Here is a 20,682-nt window from a genome sequence, read left to right on the forward strand (position 1 = left end):
TTGAGGCATTCAAGCAACAGTTGCTGGCCGGCGTCATTTGCCAATCCAGGACAAAGGCCGCATTGGCCCACCAGCACTGATCTTGCACAATGCAATCAGATCCGTGACCCAGTAATGTGGTAAAGCGATCGCGGAACCTCTAAGCTCGCGCCTTGGCGATCGCAGAAATGTCCACATGCGCTGCACGTTGAGACGACTCGCAGACACCTGTTCAAATCCCTCAGCCGCTGGGAACTCTCAGCAAAGGTGGGGAGGGAGTGTGTTCCTCGAACCGAGGTGGAGAAACATCATGCTAGCTGCGGGATTGCATTGTCATTGGTTTTTGACTCGTGACTATTGCCTTTTCTGGCTGAGTTACTAGATCTTGGGAAAATGTGATATATGACGGGACTTCGGAGTCGCAACTCTGGTAGGTCCCACAGCTGCCCGCCTGCTGAGATCTCTACGATCGGATGCACACCGCAGGGCAGGACTCTCATCCTTGCTTGAACATGTAAAAGACCTTCTGCTGCAAGTCGTCCTTCCCATGATGGAAGATCGTCCGAATCTACCCCTGACAATGAAGAAGACAATGGCCTTCTGACGAGATTGGGTTTGTGATGTGAGACAGATTGGGCGGATTGGAACTCGTCAATAGCTGTGTGCCAACAAATGTCTCTCATCTAATCCGACTGTGGCTTGCTGTTCCTGGTTTTCAACTTTCGATCCAAGTGCCTGATTATCGGGACAGCGCCCTCTTCAACACAGGGCATGTTGAGAAGAGGCAAGCCTGCTGCACTCTCTATATGCGAAGCCCGAGGACTCCCCGCCGACAATTCCTTTTGTGGTGCGCTGCATCTTACTCCGCGACTCACCCTAATGTCACTTCTCACCAAGGTGATTACGACAGACTTTGTCCACCTCCCTAAACCGTCCATGATGCCGACCAACCATGTGACGCCACACGGTACCGGCCCGGTATTTTGGTCATCTGCTGGAACCTGAGTCAATTCGTGCACTGTTTGTTCCAACGCCTGCCAAGCGCTACGTAACAACATTGTGAAAGACCACCTCATCATCTCGTCATCGTCACGCCAGCGGAAGTGGTGCGGTAATTTCGAGTATGCTTTAGCTCACTGTCATCTCACTGTTCTTTCTGACAGGGACCGAGAAGCTCTGTTATGCCCAAGTGAATGGACAGTTGTAAGCCCGCGTCAGGCAGCTGGTACAGACAGTTTCTGATCTTAGCCGACGCGATAAGCCATTCACAGATACCGCTCAGGAGGTTTGTTAGCAAACATTGATCATGTTTGATCGATTGCCTGCCTGGATCTGGCATACCTCATCGCGCACGTATGGTCGGGACCCCATGGCATGGTGAGATGGAGAACCGATGGAGCATTCAAGCATTGTCAAATGCCATCGACGATCTAGCAATCTAGATCTCGGACAATTGATCGCTGCCGAGACAAGCTTGCATTGTGTCATGTCCTGTTTGCAGATAGCCACTCTGAGGACAGCACAGGTCACGAGCTGTGGAGGTAGCAGGCCGAAAGGGCGGCGACGGCGTGCAAGTTTATGTAACCGAAAACTGACGTCTGATGTGTCATTTTGATTGTCTCGCACATGTTTTTACTGCTCTGGTGCTGAGTGAATGGGAGTATGAGATGGCAACACCAGTTCATTCGCTAGATGTCTTCATAAAGGTAGGTGGACAGGCCCCGGGGAAGCCATCCGATCATCTTACTGGTATGCCATCTGAAGATGAGGAGGCTTGTCGTATTTGTTGTCATAGATGCTGATTGGACATGATAACCAGGGGGGGGGGGGGGGCAGAGCGGCGTGTGCCATTGCTCGACCAGGGCTTCAGTCAAGTGGCTGCATTTGGCGCCAAGGAGGGAGCAGGATATTTGAGTTGGCCGCCATCATGCTCCCCATGTCATATGCAGTCATGACGACGGTTGGCTGTCGCGGATGCAGTCAAGATTCCCGTTCTACCGTTGTGGTGTGATCCATTGAGTAGCTGTCGTCGTGCTGCATTTCCAGGGCGGCTAGTCAAAAGCGCATCTTCCGCTGCAAGTAATGTAGTGTCGACAGTGGGCCGACATGCATTTCGTCCGTAATCACCTAAGTTTAGCAATTCAACAGCGTTGATAGTGCACAATTGCCAGCATTCAAAAAGGTTTCGATGCGGGTTTAATGAAAAAAAAAAACCCCCCACCGGACTTGGAACGACTAGGATATGCGTTACCAAGAGTAGAAGCGTTTTGGTGATAATGCGAAAACAAGGTGAAGTCGGATAAGTCAGATAGCCCCGGTGATGCATCCGTTCGGTGGGGTGTTATTTGATTAAACAAAGTATGCACTTAGCCAAGAGGACACCTCGCTTGTCGAATAAGATGGCGCGGCCCACTCTTCGTAAGGATCCAAAATTTTAGTGGCGGGAACTTCCTTTCCCACAGCTCCGCTTTACCTCTTCCCAGCACGCGAACTTCAGCTGCCCGAGGAACCGCGACTCCATCGACTCCTGTCTTGATCAATTGACCGGCTGGTCCCTGCCGTTCTAACCCGGTAAGCCTTCTTGTGAAGGCCACTGTGGATGCTCTGTCTGACACACGTTAGTGCAATCTAGGGGACAAGATTCGATGCTCGCCCAACACTCTCCAACAGCCATGGCTTCCAGCAACGAGTCCTCCGACTCTCGGTCGGCGAGGTCACCACTTCAGCCAACATCCTCCCTTTTCCAGGCCAGAGCGACGAAACAACTAGGCCTCTTCTTCGCCGGCGCCGGCTTCTTCCTCTTCTCAACCATGGTCACGCGGCGTGCCGTGGTACGCAAACAGCTCGCCGCGTTTCCCAAATTCTACCAGCCCAGCCATTACGCGGCAGGCAAGCAAGGGAACCCTGAGGGAGGCATGATTGCATTTGAGGCCTTGAATCTGGCCACACTCAACGTCGTCAGTTTTGCCATGATGATGACAGGAGGCGCCTCGTGGGCACTTGATGTTTCTTCGGTTGACGACCTGAGAGAAATGGCCCGAAGAAGCCTTCGCGGAGCAGCTGCTCAGACGGACGAGGCTGCTGAGCGAGAATTCGAAGAATGGGCTGCCAAAATTCTGACAAAGTTCGGCAAGATGCCCGATGACGGCGCAGTAGCGAACAAGGACAAAAGTGAGGCAGACTCCAAGACAGGCAAGGAGGGACGGTGAGGTGGCAATAGTCAGCTAGACCAACATCCCTTCTTTTTTCTCGTCTTTCTTGTCGCGAGTAAAGACGATCTCTGGGCACGCCTCCATACGGATGCTGCCACACCGTCTGCGATGCGACAGCATGTACACAATTATATAAGGCACAGACCGCTTTTGATACACCTCTCACTATGAATCGACTCAACAAAGAGCACGAGCAGGCGCGGATTTCATCACACCAGCAAAATTATTGGCCATCATGAAGGAGCGAGACCGGAGTGGCCAGTATGGGAAATGATGAAGCCACAAGATGGCTATGCCAGCATCGGTTTCAGCCCAGGACGGCGACGTGATCATCTACGCCAGTCTTCCCGTCCTACCACGGAAAAGCATTGGAGTTCTGCATCGCGACAGTGCTAGCGCCATACGCCGATCTGCTACCGGTAAGCCAGCCGCGTGCATCCCCGATAACTTCATAAAAAGAAAAGGGGAACAGGAGGGTTAGACGCATGTCCCCTCGTGATTCTGGCGGGGCCGCCGATTAGAAGCTAGTGGTCCGGGAGGGTTGGCAGGCGTCCGGCTTCTCCATGCCCGCGCCGTCAAGTATGATCCACAGCCAATAGCATGTCTTGCCCTATCAGTTCTCAGAATTATCCTTTTTATGTTTTTGACTTTTCTTTTGAATCTAGTCTCTGTCTGCAACTGAACAAGTGCTTTGTGAGCTGTCACGAAGACTTTCTCACCACCCGGGACCGTGTCAATGGCGCCAAATAAGCCGGAGCGGTTGACGCAGATGACGCCTGTTCCTCTCCCGAGACGTTTGACTTGAAGCTCTTTCTTATGTCCACCATTATCGATGATCTGGGAGGCAAACGACAAAATAAAAGGTGTATGATACGAGTTGGCTGAAAAGCCACGCTCCACTACGATGGGGCCGGGTACGCAGCATCGAGGCACAGGCAGACTACATTCGCAGCGAACGACTTTGCTTTGGGTGTGGAGAAAGGGTCCGAGACAACCCGTGGCATTGATACCCTGGTCGTCCCGACATGCCCCGTCACCATCCCTGGTCTCTTGTCGACAAGGATTCGTGTCTTACGGCCCTACTTGTGTACCTAGCAGATCGCCTTTTGGTGCTTCTGGACTTTTGAGAATCCACCCCCATACCCCTGTCCCCTACGGACGCAAGGACTGGCAGGGCGTCCACCAGGGTTGGCAGACGGAAGCATACATAGTACAATCGGAAATGCAGAGAGGCTTCCGCTGCAGCTATAATCCATGATCCATGTTCTGGGTATCGGACCCGAATCGACGCCAAGTATAGTATCTGGTTCTAGGCAGTCCACCAGGCGGTAGGGTGTTCACGGCTCTCTCTTGTTTCCATTTATCTTATAAACTTGATCACTTCCTCAACAGTCCCTCTTGTCACAATCCTCACATATTTCTTCAACAATAGCATACTGCTTCGCCACCTGTCGTTATCTTTTTTCATCGGAAACCTCTTCTATCCAGCTCAAGTACAGGTCCACCTCGACGCACTCTCCGACGCCGAAACTTGTCAAGCAATGTGCCAGGCCGAAAGTCAACTTGACTCTTGGTGGTGCTAGTCTTCGTGGTTCGAGGCTCATTCAGTCTTTATACTTTTACCAAATCCAAGTACATAATCTGTCAGCAACGACAATCGAAAGCACAATGTCCACGGAGTCCACAAGGCACACACTCATGGCCGGCGAGCCCACGAACACCAACATACAGCCAGCTCATGGTACGCTCCTCAATGATGGACAATCTTTGGACGGCCGCGATTACCAGCGTGGAGACCTGGTGGCGATCGTCGATGACGGTGGACGAGAGAGTCTCGCAGATGCAATTCAGATTCTCAACCTTCGAAACAATGAGTACATGCTCGTGCTACTGAAAGCAGTGTGCTGGATTCCCACTCACAGCGAGCAACGGTCCGGCACAACCTTTCTGCTCACTCTGTACGGACCCAACCTGGACTTCCGTCACTCCCACTCCGAACCTCCTCAGATGGGGTATCGTGGCATCGCAACTATTTCTGGCTCTTGCGTCTACGTTGGTCGTGAGGTCGTGCTAGAAGGCAACCTTTCGAGGGTCAATCTGGACCCCGCAAGCCGAGTTTCTTTATTCACAGCCCAATGGGAGGCGCTGTCAGTTCACACAGAGCTGCAACACCCGGTTTTGACTCCCTCTGCCTCATCTTGTGCTTCGTCGAGAAGCCCCTCCGAGGCCGGAGGTGACTCTCCACCTCCCCTATTCTACCGTCTTCAAGGACGGAGAGACTCTGCCATTGAAATCCGGGACCCCGAATCTCCGATCTACAAGTCTTCTACTGGACGAAAGGTAAGCTTATTGTAGAAAATCGGCACATGAGATTATAAGCCCAAGCTGACGGTTCGTGAACAGTCGATCTCGCCCAAACCCTTTTTCATCCGCACTGCATCCTTTGCGCCAAAACATAGCAACCGCATCGCAAAGCAACTCCCCTCGCCCAAGCGTGTACAATACGAATCCAACACGTCTGCGTGGTCAGATCTTGGATCCGATGATGACTTCGGCTTCAATGTTGATGCGGCGTTCGGTTTCGAACACGCGTTTCCCGACAACATCGACCTGTGCATCAACGAGTCTCAGTTTGGCGACATGATGGCGGACAATGATTTGCAAGTCAATTTTGTTTTTATGCCACAGAACGAAAGCGACAACTTTGCATCTGGGCATCCCGAACAAGAACGGACAGATGGCAACGTTCAAGAACCACTGTGGCCCACGCATAACATCCCGGGAGGTTCTGAGAATGCTTGGGATCCTCTGCAGATGCCGCCGCAACATGCGTCGGAGATGAGGCAGCAGCAACTCCCCATGCCTCAGCGTCAGCAACACGTGCCCGCGAGGCAGGGAACTCAAACGGACTATTACGAGCCGTATCGGCTTGCGGATGGTCAGGCCAGCTCTCATATGCACTCCGGGTCTGCTACCCACCACCCTCATCAGGCAGAAGCCTCACATATGTCGAACGATCCCCGCGCTGGTTATGCACCATCTCAACAACCTCCGGCGACTGCCCCTCAACCTATTCAAGGGTTCAGGATGCAGTCGCAGCATCAGGAGCAGGCTAGCCGGTTACCAGTTCCGGGCGCCCCAACGAGCTCCTTCGTTGCTCCGGAGGTACATATCATCCAGAGCAACCGCCACAACCCTCGCCAGTCTCATTCTCTGGCCCCCAACTCTTACAGTCCGGTGCATGAGGGAACTCTGCCTTCATCTTCTACTCAGCAGCTGCGGCGCAGCCCTCTGCCCGAGGAGTCACGTGCGTCAAGCGCGCGAGGCACGCCGGTCATGGCTCGCCGAGCACCGGCACAGTCCGTTCATACGTTTTCGCCGGCCGGCTTGATAGATTCCTTCCGCCAGAGCGCGCAGGCGCACACCAGTGAATTGGAAAAGCTCTATGAGCAGCTACAGCAAAACCCAGCCGGCGATGACCAGCTTCGACGGGCTAGCGAGGCGTTGCTAACTGTCCGCCGAACCACAGACGATTCTCTGCAGCTCCTCAACCTGTTGCAACCGATCACCGGCATTCCTTTGAAAGGCACAGAGAAGAGACTCCAGTCTCTGGTTGATCAAATTGTTGCCGCGATGAGGGAGCTGCTCCCAAGCGCTTCAGACGCTTCTGAGCAACATGCCCAGAAGCTGGGCCAGAAGGTGCAGAACCTCAAGGACTTCATCGAGTACGTCGAGGGTGTTCACCCAGAAGTGGTCAAACGCCTACAGGATCCTGCTGCTACTGCTGCCAATGAGAAGGCGCAGAACGCCTCAGTCGCCAACACTGGCCGAGTTCCGTCGGCTCCTGCTTCGGTCTCTTCGCAAGCAGCAGACGAGTCTGACTCTTGCCGCTGGGTTGATGGCCAAGCTACTCCGCCACCAGACCGATCGTCCGCACAGAACCGAGACCGCTCGCGCATGTTCCGTGACATGGCCAATGCTCATGGCCGTCGTCCGGAGCCTCGCATCAGCACTGGTTCGGACTTTTACCCTCCAACAAGCTACAGTCAACCCACATCTCGAATCCACTCTCCGATGGCCAGTCACGCTGCGCCCGCCGAGCCTCAGCATCCCGGTGGGCACGGTTTCTATCAACAGTCTCTTCCGAACCCTCTCCAGCAGACGATGCAGGTGCCGGACTTTGGCACGTCGATACAGTCTCGCCCGATGCAGGCTTACCCACCCCCGAGCTCGGTGGAGATGATGCGTCCGATGCAGCCTGTCCCGAGCATGCCCCCTCAGCATCATTACACCACTCAGCAAGACACATCATTCTATCTGCGTCCGAACCCACCCAACGGCCTCTACACCTCGAGCGGAGCAGATATGTCGCAGGCGGCTTACGCCCCGCGGTCCCCGTTGTCTTTCCAGCCGGGACCGGCCCCGGCTCACCCAGGGTACTATCAAGACGTGAGGTCCACGCTTCCGGACCGAAGAACGATTCGTCAGGAACGTCCTGGCCCTTACTCTCTCAACTACAGAGACCAGAGACGGCGTAGAGGAAGCCAGTAATGGCCGGACCTCGTGGCCCTAGTCTCGCTCTCGTGCACGTGCACACATTGTTTCCTCGCGTCGACTGCGCAGGGATTATCCGACACCTTTTCGTTTCGGCTTGGATTTAGCGAGTATCTGATATCCCACTGCATCATTCTTGACGAAGCGTTTTCTCAGCGGCAAAACTCGGCGTTTCTTCTGCTCTTCCTACCTTGTTCCCCCCCAAGAGCGGAGGGGAGGGATTCCCAGGTCTCCTTGGCCGCTGGACTTCACGTAAGAGTTTGAGCTCTTACATTTCCAATCCCCCCCCCAAGTTCAACAGAATGGGACGAGGCCGTTTTGTTTTTACATCCAGTTCTTGGTTTAGAGCACAGCGGTCTACCATGGCTTCGGAGATGATAAAAAATCAGATGGTACATTGATTGTGGTGCAAGCAAATGTATGGGGAGAGGGGAGAGGGGGGTATGTATGATATAATGAGTCCAGTGTTTTGGCGGATATCTGTTTTTGGGGCGTTGTTAAGATGGTTACAAAAAGCAAGATGTTTACATTTAATTTAGTATTAACAAAAGATTGACCAGTAACTTGTCTGTTTTTGTGGTAACTGAGCAAACCGATTATGAGGAAGAAGGCGGTATGAGAACGGGCGCCGATTCCACTCTCGTCGGATGGACCAGGGAAAAAGCTAGATCTCGGTCGGCGGCGCCTTCTGGACTGACCGGCCGGCCACGATCGTGTCACCGGGGGCCGGAGGCCGGGGTAGTCATGCACGGGCCCCGGACTGCGCCTCCCCCGCCCGCGGGAAGACCGGGATTTGCCCGGCACTTTCCACTTCCCCACACGTCAACTGAAGCAAACCCGCGACCCGAATCGGCATATGCTCCGCTGCCGATCCCTGACTACAACCGACGTCTGAGGTCTCCTCCGCCTGCCACCGTTTCGCAGTTTGAGGGGCGAAAAGGGGGGGAGGGAGGGGCAGATTCCCATCGCTACCGATCTTTGGCTTGGCCCATGAGTGGCGAAAGGGGCTCTGCGCTGGCATTGTTATTCATGCCTCGGTAGATGGTTCCGCCCTTCGGTTAGTCTCGACCGGCGGTGCGTTCATGCAACCAACGTATTCACCGGCCCCCAGAGATCGGTGGAGTTCTCTCACCCCCTACGTGTCCGTCGGTGAGTTTGAACCAAACTTGCTTTGTGGGGAGAACTCGGCTGATTGACGTTTCGCGGGCTCGGCCACCTGGCTTGCACTTTTGGCTCGAGTGGAGGACGGCCTTGAATGGGAAGCGTGCTCCGTTGTCCCTCCGGCATGATGAGACGTAGGTTGCCCGCCGAGCCGGCGACGACTTCCCATATCGGGAGGGTGCCAAGCTTGGGAACGCATATAAGAACGAAGAGAAGCCCTGAATTCGAGTGGTCTTGGCCACGTAGCAAGCATCCAAATCCATCTCACACCCGTCCAATCGTCATCTTTGAGACCTCACATATCGCCGGCACGAATCACCACTAGCAAAAGCAATCGCAAACATGGCCTTCACCAGAATCGGACTCATCGCTCTCGCCGACGACGTCAAGCGGGACGAGGCCATCACGAGGTTCAGCAACTTTGCAAACGATTGCAAGAAGGTATGCCGGATGAGAGCCCACCCCCTTCCCCCTGTCAAGGAGGCAATGTGCGGAGACTGATGCTCTCGTGACCCATAGGAAGACGGACAGACGTACATCGTCGCTTCCAAGGCGAGCAAGTGCCAGGTTCTGACGGACGTTCCGGGCTCGCAGCCGTGGACTGTGGTTTACGAGATTACGTTTGCGAACGAGGCGTTAGTGTTATCCTAGCCCCCTCTTTTCCCATTCTTTTTCCAAAAAAAAAAAATAAAAACCAAAAAAAACCAGCCCATATGGCTTGGAGCGGGTGTGTATCTGCACGTTGATGACTGACAACTTTGGTGTAGGGATATGGAGTACTACCAGACGAAAGATCCCATTTACCAGGAGTTGATGAGGCAGGCAGCCGAGGGCAAGGCCACCGGCTTCATCGCGGTGTCGGCGACAGGATTCTAGATGGCTGGGCTATCATTTCGACTCTATAGCATTTTGATGAATTTGAGCGACGTCTTCGATGCGTGGCCTCCCGTCCCCATGAATGCTGCCACGACCTTGGGCCAATGGGCAAAGATATGTATGTGCTAGCCGGTTAGAGTAAGGCTTCGCTGTCAGGCTAGAGTTGTATAGGCTCTTAGATGGAGGCCGCACTCTGATGCTAATGGAGTCGAAGATATTCAACAGGTAAAACGGGGGGGAAAGTCGGAGCCTCTACCTTCGAGGGCAACAAAACAGCGCCGACGCTGAAGCCACCAGCCAAACATAGACCCGGTCGAGTATGAGAGAGGGTCTGTGCCGCTCAGAAAGGTTAAGCTCCCTCGTGTATTGCATTCGTTACGCAACATCCGTAGCAAGCCGCTTCGCGATGTCCGTACATCTAGTGGGTCATGCAGTTCTCGACTGTTGACAGGTTATCTTTTAGGTAGACGGAACTGCGCCCCCATGGCCCTGGATTACTATTCTATACACAGTCTTGGAAACACCATGCGGCAGCGCAACAGTTCACCTGCCCGTCATGGTTGGCTCCGAGCTGCCTCTCAATATGACAAGCATAGAGCCACTGTTGCGGTAGTTGTTTCTATAGTCACTCACAAGGAGAGGCCTGGAAGGTTAACCGATCCCCTGGGCCGAGTCCGTGACAGTGGAACCGCGGTAGTTGGCCCATATTCTTAGCTGTCCTTTCCCCCAAGTCCGTCAGACCCCCCCCCCTCAGCAAGTCTTCCCCGATCTCGACCCCGCTGCCAAGAAGTCTGTGTAGAGTCTAGATCCAGATAGCATGGTCCAGTAACCACGAGATGAACTCTGAATGCTGCTAGTGGCCATCCGCCGACAAGGCAGACCGGCATGCATGCTCCTGGGTACAGTGCGTTCTTACGCCCAGAGCCTTGGCGTCAGCATGGACAAAGTGGCATGGACCCTGGAAAGAATAAGTACGTGGCATGGACCTCGTCGAACCAGAACGGTTGTGTTGTCGAAAGCGAAAGCGAAAGCGAAAGCGAAAGCGAAAGCGAAAGCGACTAGATACCCAACCACGCGTTTATAGTCTTGCTGACAGCCCTCCCGCGAACGGCGATCCTCCTTCCGCCTCAGCCTAGTTACACAGGGGGGCTCAGCTCTGGGAACGAAGAAACGACAGCGGTACCGAAGAGAGGGTATCCTGGTAGTGCTGCAGCAGCGGGTCCGGAAAAGGGGTGGGCGATGTAGATAGCGGGCTCTTGTACAGAGCCACCGCCCGCTTCTCCATCTGTTTGCGCTTGGCTGGTTTATTGTACAGAGTAAAGGGCAGCGAAACGACTCGTCGTGCGGCGTGCCCCACGTACCTTGTAATTGGAAAGGTAAAAGTTTGCCCAAAAGTTCCCTCGACTCGGATGATCCACAGTGCCGAACCAGTAAGAGTTAACACGGCGTAGATCGTCTCAACCACACTGCTATGGAACTTTCGGAACGGATTCGGCCGAAGAAGCAAACTCACTTTTCCCATTGTACAGTCGGCGAAGGCTTGTTGTAGCGTAAGGGCGTGTACGGTTGTACTCCCAGCGGTCTGGAGGCCGTGTTCGCCAACTCCTCGGAGGCAGCAAGGCCATGCACGCAGGTCGTACAAACCTACGCTTCAAGGGTCCCGGCATTCGCCGATCAGACTTCTTCCGTACCACGGCCTTGCGAAACCTCGTGAAACTTCCCGCCGGCCGCCATTTGTGCTGATCTTGACCGATGTAGTTTACGTCAGGTTTGGAGGGAGAGAGCGGACAAAGGTGTAGACCGTGTGGCCGATCGATGCGGCTCCCGCAACCCGAATCCCGGCTTGCCAGTGATATACTATGATATCCGGCCGAAGTTTTATCGCCCCTGTCAGGTACCCCCCCTCCAGCCCGCCAGCTGTCAAAGCCATCTAGCTATTACGCATTACCTATCACCACCACCATAGATTTCTATAGAGATAGGTAGGATGCTCAAATCCTGTGTGGAGATTTACATCACTAGGACGATAAAACTTACCCCTACCACCCTGTATGTAGGACAGGTTACCGAAAAAAAAAAAGACCAAGGTAGCACCCGCCGTAACCCCCGAACCCAGACGGTCATTCTGTCAAATTCGATGCCGGGGGGTGCGGGACAGGATGCATCCCGGCAGCAAGTCGCATTCGGGGAGATGCCGGCTAACCTTAATTCCTCCTCGCCCCCCACCCCCCCCAGACTTGAGCGCTTATGGCAGTGCCAGAGACGGCGGTGCGCCGGCCATCATCACCAGCCATTGCTACGATGCCAGCCGTTGGGTTTCACCATCTTGATGCTCTGCCAAGAAAAAGACCGACGCTGATTTGCGCGCTCTTTCTTCGAATGCTACGTATTCGTACCCCAGCATACGCTGACAAGAAGAAACTTTTGTCCTTCGCTATCCTCAGTACTCCGTCCCATTTTACTCAAGAAAAGCAGATGTACCCATAATCTGAAGGGCGGCAAAGCCCCCCCCCACCCGTCTTCGTCTGAAGTCTCCCCCCCCCCCCGGCATGGGTGAGGTTGTGGATGCGTTGCCTGGATGTTCAAGGCAAGTTTATAAGCCTTTCAACGAGTTCAACGGAGAAATAGGCTCTGCGCAGGCCCATGTTCCCCTCCGGCTTAGGCGTGTTCGTAACCAGTTCGATTCGGCGGGCGGAGTCCGTCTGGGAACCTTGCGGAGGCCTCCCCCCCTTCTCCCCCTCCCAGGGCGTTGCACTCAAAATTTCGTGTGGGGGATTTTGAATCCTGGGGTAAATACGATGCGGAGCACACCGAAAGGCATCATCTCCGAGACGAGCCTAACTTGTCGGTGTACTGGTAAGGCTGGCTGCGTTGTCAAGGTGCCATTGAAGTGACTGACACCACCACCAAAGTGTATGTCGTGAGACTCGAGGCCTTGGTTTCAGGCGGTGGGCTCCTCGCTGCTGACGTTGGATTAAGCGACATGCCCCCTTCAGTTTGGTCGACTCGTCAAAGTCGAGACGCAGTCAGCCATTACTGACGGCTACTCGACAGTAGTCTGAGACTCCGCCATGCAAGCTACACGCACACCAGTCAGCGAGACTTGGACAGGACACGCGCATCAGCCTCCTTTCGCGTAGGTGTCCGTAAGCTGACGACCTTTTTTTTTTTTTTTCCCTCCCCCTCGTCGTACCGCTTCACCTCGCATCATTCTCTGACAGACTCAAAATGGGAAGTTTGTGCAACCTGGAACCAGGCATCGGTTCCCTGGGTCAAGGCGCTTATGACCGCGAACAAGGACCTTTTAGCGCGACCCGAACGACTGGCACTGAGCGCGCCAACGCGGCATGAGACTTTCACCGGAGACCTGTAGCTTTCCGTAGAGGGTTGACACGTCTTTGTGGGATCCCCACCGTGGTCGGCCAACGGTTTGGGTGGAGACAATCGGACACCCGTGTGCTGTGAGGACGATGTTGCCGCAATTCGCACAGAGTTTGGCAACGTCTAGGGGCCGAGATTCCTCCCGTCAATGATGGGGCAAACTGGTCACTCGCGAGCAAAATTGAACCTCGAGAGATTAGATAGTTCAGCCCCTGTCGATATAACATTAGCTCTGATACAGACTCCACACGAGGGGCAGCCACTTCTCCATTGAGACGGTAGCTGTGACCAGCCAGCTGGCCAGCTTACAGAAAGTCTCCGGGTGAGCGTTGCTAATAACAGATGCCCGGAAGGGAGCATGGGAGACCGACCTCGACGACCGCATAGCCGCAAACACTCCATGATACCGGCTGTTCAAGGCATCGATGATGCCACCTGACCCCCCCCCCCCCCCCCCCCCCCAGTATGAGGATCAACTAGTAGGCGATACTTTGGATAGCCGTCATCTGATAGTCAGGTGGAAGGCGGCGAGTGCAACGGGTCCGGTTGGCGATCCGCCGAGAACGACACGGTCCAAATGTTTGGTCATCGCAGACGACCACTCACTCCCTGGTTGTCGCTCGGGCGGTGCTGACTACCGATATCAGGCATTGCCCATGACTGCCAAGGCATGGAACGAGATCCAGAAAGATGGCTTCTCGATCGCGTGACCTTGCCGGGCTGCGGAGAGAATACCTATGTAGATACATTGAGAGACTTGGGGTCAAGTCACTCAAAGACCCTCCCCTCACCAGATGGTCACTTCTTAGCTGTATGAAATGATGCTGCTGCTGTGCCAGGGTCAGAAACATGCGCACGCCGCCACTGGTACTTCGTATGGCTACCGCTTGCGGCCAGCTGGGCCGAGCCACGGTCACAATAAAGTAATCGTCTCGGAAAACTTTTTGGTTCGAAAATGGGGTCTTGAAGCGACCAGGACCGTTCCCCCTCCCCCGGGGACGTTCGCAATAGAACAAGATTAGCCAGGCAGGATTAGAGTATAGGCAGAAACTGGGTACCCGAGCTTGTTGTGGCTGACGGGGTCTTGGTGTATCCTGTGTGTTTTGCCCACTTCGGTCGTAGTCGTGGATGCAACTTAACATCACTGCCAATCACTGCCGCCCGCCAGCCCCTCGGTTGAATGGCGGGGCGGATGTACGATGTATGTTGGCAACGCACACTACCGTCTGCATAGGCTGTAAAACGTAGGCGGGCTTTTCTTGACGCCTCCTCGCATCTGAAGGGGGGGGGGGGGGGAAGGTCCGCCTTAACACCCCGTCGCCCCGAGCCCGTCGCCCCGCGGAGCGCGAGACCAATAACAAAAGACAATACCAAGAAAGGCCAAGACAAGCGCCAACGCGACCTGTAGCTGTCTTTGCACAAGCGCGCCTTGTCCTTTGCCAAATAGTCACGCAGGGGGGGGGCCGAAACTTTCCAGCCCCAGAGCTGCCCAACATCATATCATCTGGGGACGCCGCCTTGGCATCGACCCCGGGACCTACAGCGTACAGCGTACAGCCTACCCGTCCATCATGGGGCTCCCGAATTGGAAAGTTGAAGAGATTGGGAGGGAGGGGTGGGTGCTCGCTCACCCCCGGCTGCTCCACGGTGGATGGAACCTCCCCGTTCGGCATCGCGAGCCACCGATGCTTTGCACAAAAAGCCGCGTTCGCGTTCATAATTCTCCTGCGAGCGGCCGATCCTCTCCGACCACCTGCCTGGAAATACGGAGCTCCTTGTCAGGGAACCAAAGGCGGTTGGTCATCAAACCGTTTGTACCCATTCTTCTTCCGTTCCCGACGATGTGGACAGGGCGGGGCGAGACGCCATTGCAGCCCGACGGGTTGTTTCCGACTGGTTGCTTCGCTTCCACCACGGGGCAGCATAATTGGGGAGGGAGGGGGGCGTGGGACGATAACAATCAACAACTTCCCACCGGGTTTCGGCCGCCTGACCGCGGAATTAAAGCCACACACGGGGCCATGCAAGCAAACGGCCGCTGGGAGAAGCCGAGTACGATACAGTTCAAGCGCTGTGGCACAGATACAGATGGGTATACGGCGTTGGGCGCGGCTCGAGCAACGGTGTGCTTTGTCTCGGATGAGAATGGGGCTATTTCGCCCTGAGCATTGCGAGCTTAACGGCTTATCGGCGGGAACTTGCATACAACCCTCATCTCATCCCGACCAGGAGAAGAAAATGAATGAATGAATGGGTTTTCCCCAAACTCAGAGTGGCCCAGCCTACAAGGCGTTTTGAGTCCCAACTAGCCTGATCCAGGGGGGGCTCCCCAGTATGATCAGCCCAAGACATTCGGCCCAAGTCAACAGGTGAACCCACAAGGTGCCATTGCCAACATTCTTGTCTTGAGCCCTCGGCCAAGCCTGACATGATAGTTGGCGAACGACGGACAGTATCCTCCCCCCACCTCTTCCAGGCCGAGCAGTGATGGCGGGGGGGGGGGGGGGGAGGCATTCCACGTGATGGACAAAGAAAGAGAGGGAAAAAGAAACAAGTCGAGGAAAAACAGAGGAAAAAACCGGGGGCCGCTCGGGCTCGAAGCGCGGGGTTTACAAGTCTCCGGTCCGCCCCTCCGCCAAAGGCCGACAATTACGGTTTGATTTCCAAGCACCGAGAAAGAAAAAAACAACAAAAAAAACACTCCCCTTTCTTTGACGCGCAATAGATGCTCAAACACCCACCCCTTCCCTGAGCATGCCATGTTTAGTGGAACCTGCGTTGTGAAGCGCCGTACATACAGTACCAGGTCAAAAGTCTAGCAACACCAATAAGGGTCACATGGCATTCGGCCAATCAATCAGGCAGGAATCCTCTTTTCTAGCCTACAATAGTACTAGGCCGAAGTTAAATACCCCGGTTAGGTAACTAACGTCCACCCCCCCCTACTGCAGAACTTCACTTTTGGTGAATATTCCCCCTCTATCATGATGTCGGTTATGGGGGGTAACATTATAGGGGTATCTTACTTACCCCTGTCACCCTGTACTTCTCCCTCTCTTTGCCTAAGGCCACCATCTTCACGCATCTATTTGCACATGTAGCATCAGTGAGATGACTACCGGTATGGTTTCGCTCCGCCTTAGAAACTATGGGGCCAACATCATGTGATCCTTATTGGTGTTGCCAGACTTTTGACCTAGTACTGTAGTAATATGGGGAGGGGCCGTTAGGAAGGTCGTAGGGCGGGCGCATTCAGATGGTTCGCCATCGTGTGGTGCCTGGAAATAAAGAGTTTATTTTAATTTAATTTATCCTTATTTTCCCCCCCGTTCCGGTGGACTGTCGTCCGTATGTTCTTCTCACTTTACGGTGTGAGATGTGCGACTCATTATAGGCGTGCGTGTGCGTGCCTGGTGGTGGTTGTGGTGTCATGGTATCTGCGCAGACTGTTGGCATCTGCGTCGGATACTAGTTGGTCTTGGCCCCGGCCGTCGCCAAGACCAACTAGTATCGACAGAATGCCCAACTGCTGCCACTGCTGCTGCCCGCTGCCGCTGCACGGCACCCTTGATCGCCCGACAGGAATGACGGATGCAACCTAGGGGGGTGGCCTAGGTGGCTTAGAGGGACGTGACGACGGCTGACGTTGCCGCCCGCCCGTCCGCCGACTCGGCGGACTTTGAGCATCTATTTTGTCCGCATCGCACTCCGACCTCGCTTCCCCACGAACCGTTTGCGCGCGAGCGCGCCTGCGTTTGTGTTGTCTGCTCCCATGCCCCCCCCCCCCACAGCATGCTGTTTCACCGCCGCCGCCGTCGCCGCCCTCCCCGTAATTTTAATGCACCCCCAAAAGAGCTGCTCATGAACAGCCTGTACGGTCCATCACATCACCGTGCCGCCAGAAGCTTGAAGAAGGTTTGGAATCAAACTGGGAGAGATCCCAAGTCTCCGCCATCCCAAAGAGAGGTTGTCAAGTGTATACCTTCAAACACGCAATTACCGTCGGGGTGCAGTGGAGTTTGACCATCGCCTTAGTGAAGTCGTGTGCTAGCAACTCCTGCACTCCTAAGTAGGACTCGCTCTAGTTTTGACGTACCAATTATCGGGCCAGGTTAGTAGCTCCCCTACCTTCCCGAACTGCGCATTACAAAGTCAACCCTCGGAACCCTAAATCTCGTCGCGCGTGGGTGAACCTTCAAGAGACGATACGAGGGTCGTCTCGACTGGGTCCGTACGGATTACGATTTTGGGTGGGCGCAACCACCAGGAGATCGCACAAGTTACTCACTGTTTTGGATCAAGCAAATGAAGGTGAGCCCTTTAATGATGTGTCACGAGTCATCCCGACGCGGACTTTCAGCCGGAGGGCATTCTATTTGTAATACCTATGAGCTACCCGCGAGCTACAGCTAGCAAGAAAAAGTCGTTTCGAACAGGTACGGTCGTACTTCCGTTGGCAGAATCTAGACCGATTCATATGACCAAGCTATGGCTTGGACAGGGGTAACACATAGGACGACCTTGAGACCGCTTGCCTGAAACCTATTAACCTGACGACTCTTGCGGCTCGGAACTATGGAGCCATTGGGATCATTGAGAACCAACCCGTAGCCGCAACTATTCCTAGTCGTATTGTCATCGATCCTAAGTGCTATTTTTATAGTCCTTCGCCGTAACACATCCTCTAGTGCTGCGCTTCCGCATCTTCAATACCTACCTGCCTGCATGGTTGGTGGCTTGTTCATGATGATCTGATGGAGAGATAGTTCGCCCGCGTCCACCTCCCCCCCTGCCCTGAGGGGGCTGGAGATGATTTGCAACAAAGTCGTGACGTGGGAAACCTCCCCCCGTGGCTCATCACTTGGCCCCCCCCCCCCCCCCCCCGCTTGAGAACTAACTTTGAGCGTCGCATTCGCTCGAAACCGTCCTTGGCACCTCTCCGCGCCCCCCTTTCCCTCTTTGCCCTGCTGCCGTTGCTGCGCGCGCATACCAAGGAGAAGCGACGAAAGCAACGGAGCTGGCTCCTGTCCGTTTTCCAAGCGTGGTACTTGACAATGGGGTTAAACTTTGGCCCGATACCGTAGCATGTACGCGTGTACGTTCTTTTTGTCGTTGCGCACCGTCGCCGGGGGAAACGCTCCCCCTTCCTTCGGTTACGTCCCTTGCTGCAACGGTTCATCGAGTGTGATTGCCATACGGGAAAGGAAGAAAGGAAGGAAGAAATGAAATGAAATGATGAAATCCTAGGAAGAGATGCGGCGAGGGAAGCCTTTGGGTCCAGCGTCTGTTTATTTCCCCTTGCCAATATGCCGGCAATCTCCCTCCATCAGGCATAGCAGAATCTTATTTCGCTGGCAAAGGAAGGGTCAATTAAGTTCATTTTTTGATTGATGAGTGGTGGTTTAGGTACATTCCCTCCCCCCCTTCTCTCTCTCTCTCTCTCTCTCTCTCTCTCTCTCTCTCTCTCTCTCTCTCTCTCTCTCTCTCTCTCTCTCTCTCTCTCTCTCTCTCTCTCTCTCTCTCTCTTGTCTACACACACGCACCTCCGAAAGAGAATGAATAAAATAGAAATAAAGCTAATGCACTTTGACACCTAGCCTTATGCAAGCTCTGTGTCCGTTTTGAGAGAGAGAGAGGTAAGCAAGGGGTGGGGTGACAAGAGGAGGGGCGCGGTTAAAGGGCAAAACCTTATGTGCGCAGCGGACTGGCTGTTGAACCTGGCCATGAAATGTGCAATGAAAAAAGAGAATGCTTTGTACAATGGGATAGATTTGTATGTTGCGCGCATCGGGTTCGGTTCGTCGTAACATATGGTATCGTTGGCCCTCCTTCCCCACCAGCCCACCATCCCCCCAAACATTTCCTTCGTCCAGGCTTCGTTTTCTACACTTCCCATCGGGTCCTCGACGGCCATGATTAAGCTTCCTCAGCGACCAAAGCACTCCTCCCCACACCCATCACTGGAAACGAAAAGAGCAGAAAAAATATGACAAAAAAGGGGATGAATAAGACCATATCCTTGAACGCCCCGACGCGCCGCCACATTCGTCTCGCGGATTGGGTGGGAAGGATGGGGGGGCTTTGCTTTGCCCAACCAGAAAAGCAACGCCTTCGTGGTGTATCGTTAAAAAAAAAGAAAAAAGAAAAAAAAAAAAGTCAGATAAACGCAAACCATTGCCCCGGTTCTTTTGCGCCCAATGCCACCGCCCGGACCGGAAACCCAAAAAAAAACAAGAAAGATGGAAACTCTGTACCTCATAAATCCGTGACGATGCAGAAACTGCCCAAAGGCCTGAAAGTACCGATTGGTCCGGGTCCCCGCCTAAAGCCGCATTGGCTCGCCGTCATAGCCTCCGTAGATCATCGGGTCGCCCATACCCATCATGACTTCGGGGTTCGGGCAGTTGAGGACGTGGGGCTTGATGGTTCCGAACTCGGACTCGACGAGGCCCTGGCTCAGCATGTCCATGCCGGCGAGGGCCCCCGGGTGCTGGAAGAACTGTTGGGCGAGGTCCATCGGCGCGGGTATCGCCTGCCTGGGCATGTTCCACGGCTGCTGATATGTGTTCATGGGCGGGGACTGGCTTTGCTGGAACATGGCGGCGGCGGCGGCGGCGGCGGCCGGGTCGATGGGCGAGGCGGCCGAGTCGACGTCCAAGTCGGTATAGCCCGTGGAGAAGCTTTGCGGTGACATGGTCATCGGGTTGTTGTTGTTGTTGTTGTTGTTGTGGCTGCTAAACACGGCCTTGCGGTAGTCGGCTTCGAACTCGGAGTGGTCGACCTCGGAGGAGCTGGCGCGGTCCGATCGTTCGCAGCCCGAAGCAGAGTCGACCTCGGCCTTCATCGCCTTCTCGACGTCGCGCTCCTTCTGGTGGTCTTCCAACTGGCGCGCCAGCTCGGCCAAGCCGGCCTCGTCCTCGGGGAAGACGGAGTGCACGGGCAAATCCATGTCGCTGTTGGGGCGGATGCATCCCAGCTTCTGGGCAATGTTGTGAATGACGGGCTGTCCTCTGTCGTTGAGCTCGGGTTCGCCCAGGTCCCATTGCTGTTGATTCCTGACCATGGAGTAGAGCTTGTGAACGGTGGCGATGAGGGCGAATTGGGTGTGCTCCAGGACCTCGGCGTATCCCCGAGGGAGCTGCTTGTATTCCGTCTTCTTGCGGATGCCGGCAGTGCAGACGAGGCCGTCGTCCTTGCACCTTTTGCAGGGGAACTCTCCGTCGCACTAGATGTGTGGTGTAACGGGTTAGCCTTGGGGTGGTTGTGAGGTCGAGGGTAGGCAGCGAAGCGAGCGCACCTTGGTCTTCTTCATACGACACCTCTCACAGGCCTTCCATACTCTCTTGTGGCGACCGTCGGCATGGATGCCTTGGGCGGCGTGGTCGTGATGTTGTTGCGTTGCGTTGTGAGGGCTGGCGCGCTTGGCCGTGTGGCGGTTGGGCTTGATGGACTTGGAGCTGGACGGGCTCTTTCTCGGCTTCTGGTCCTCCAAGGGAGGAGTGGGTAGACCGCTTCCCAT

General features: G+C 54.7%; 4 protein-coding genes across 4 annotated transcripts; 3 read left to right on the forward strand and 1 right to left on the reverse strand.

Annotated features, from left to right (window-relative positions):
- Window positions 1–2,651: 2,651 nt before the first annotated feature.
- GLRG_02517 (uncharacterized protein) lies at window positions 2,652–3,188 on the forward strand (the record flags this gene model as incomplete). The annotated part of the gene is made up of 1 exon (XM_008092526.1): window positions 2,652–3,188. One exon carries the CDS (start codon window positions 2,652–2,654, stop codon window positions 3,186–3,188), a length of 537 nt encoding a protein of 178 aa, XP_008090717.1.
- Window positions 3,189–4,889: 1,701 nt separating this feature from the next.
- GLRG_02518 (uncharacterized protein) lies at window positions 4,890–7,742 on the forward strand (the record flags this gene model as incomplete). The annotated part of the gene is made up of 2 exons (XM_008092527.1): window positions 4,890–5,531; window positions 5,595–7,742. The coding sequence occupies 2 exons, from the start codon at window positions 4,890–4,892 to the stop codon at window positions 7,740–7,742; spliced, it is 2,790 nt and encodes a 929-aa protein (XP_008090718.1).
- A 1,506-nt stretch (window positions 7,743–9,248) lies between these two features.
- GLRG_02519 (uncharacterized protein) lies at window positions 9,249–9,782 on the forward strand (the record flags this gene model as incomplete). Its single annotated transcript, XM_008092528.1, has 3 exons — window positions 9,249–9,347; window positions 9,426–9,541; window positions 9,674–9,782. The coding sequence occupies 3 exons, from the start codon at window positions 9,249–9,251 to the stop codon at window positions 9,780–9,782; spliced, it is 324 nt and encodes a 107-aa protein (XP_008090719.1).
- A 9,703-nt stretch (window positions 9,783–19,485) lies between these two features.
- On the reverse strand, window positions 19,486–20,682 carry GLRG_02520 (uncharacterized protein; the record flags this gene model as incomplete). The annotated part of the gene is made up of 2 exons (XM_008092529.1): window positions 19,486–20,388; window positions 20,461–20,682. 2 exons carry the CDS (start codon window positions 20,680–20,682, stop codon window positions 19,486–19,488), a joined length of 1,125 nt encoding a protein of 374 aa, XP_008090720.1.

Source organism: Colletotrichum graminicola (assembly GCF_000149035.1).
Source record: "Colletotrichum graminicola M1.001 genomic scaffold supercont1.5, whole genome shotgun sequence".
Taxonomy (NCBI): Eukaryota; Fungi; Ascomycota; class Sordariomycetes; order Glomerellales; family Glomerellaceae; genus Colletotrichum; species Colletotrichum graminicola.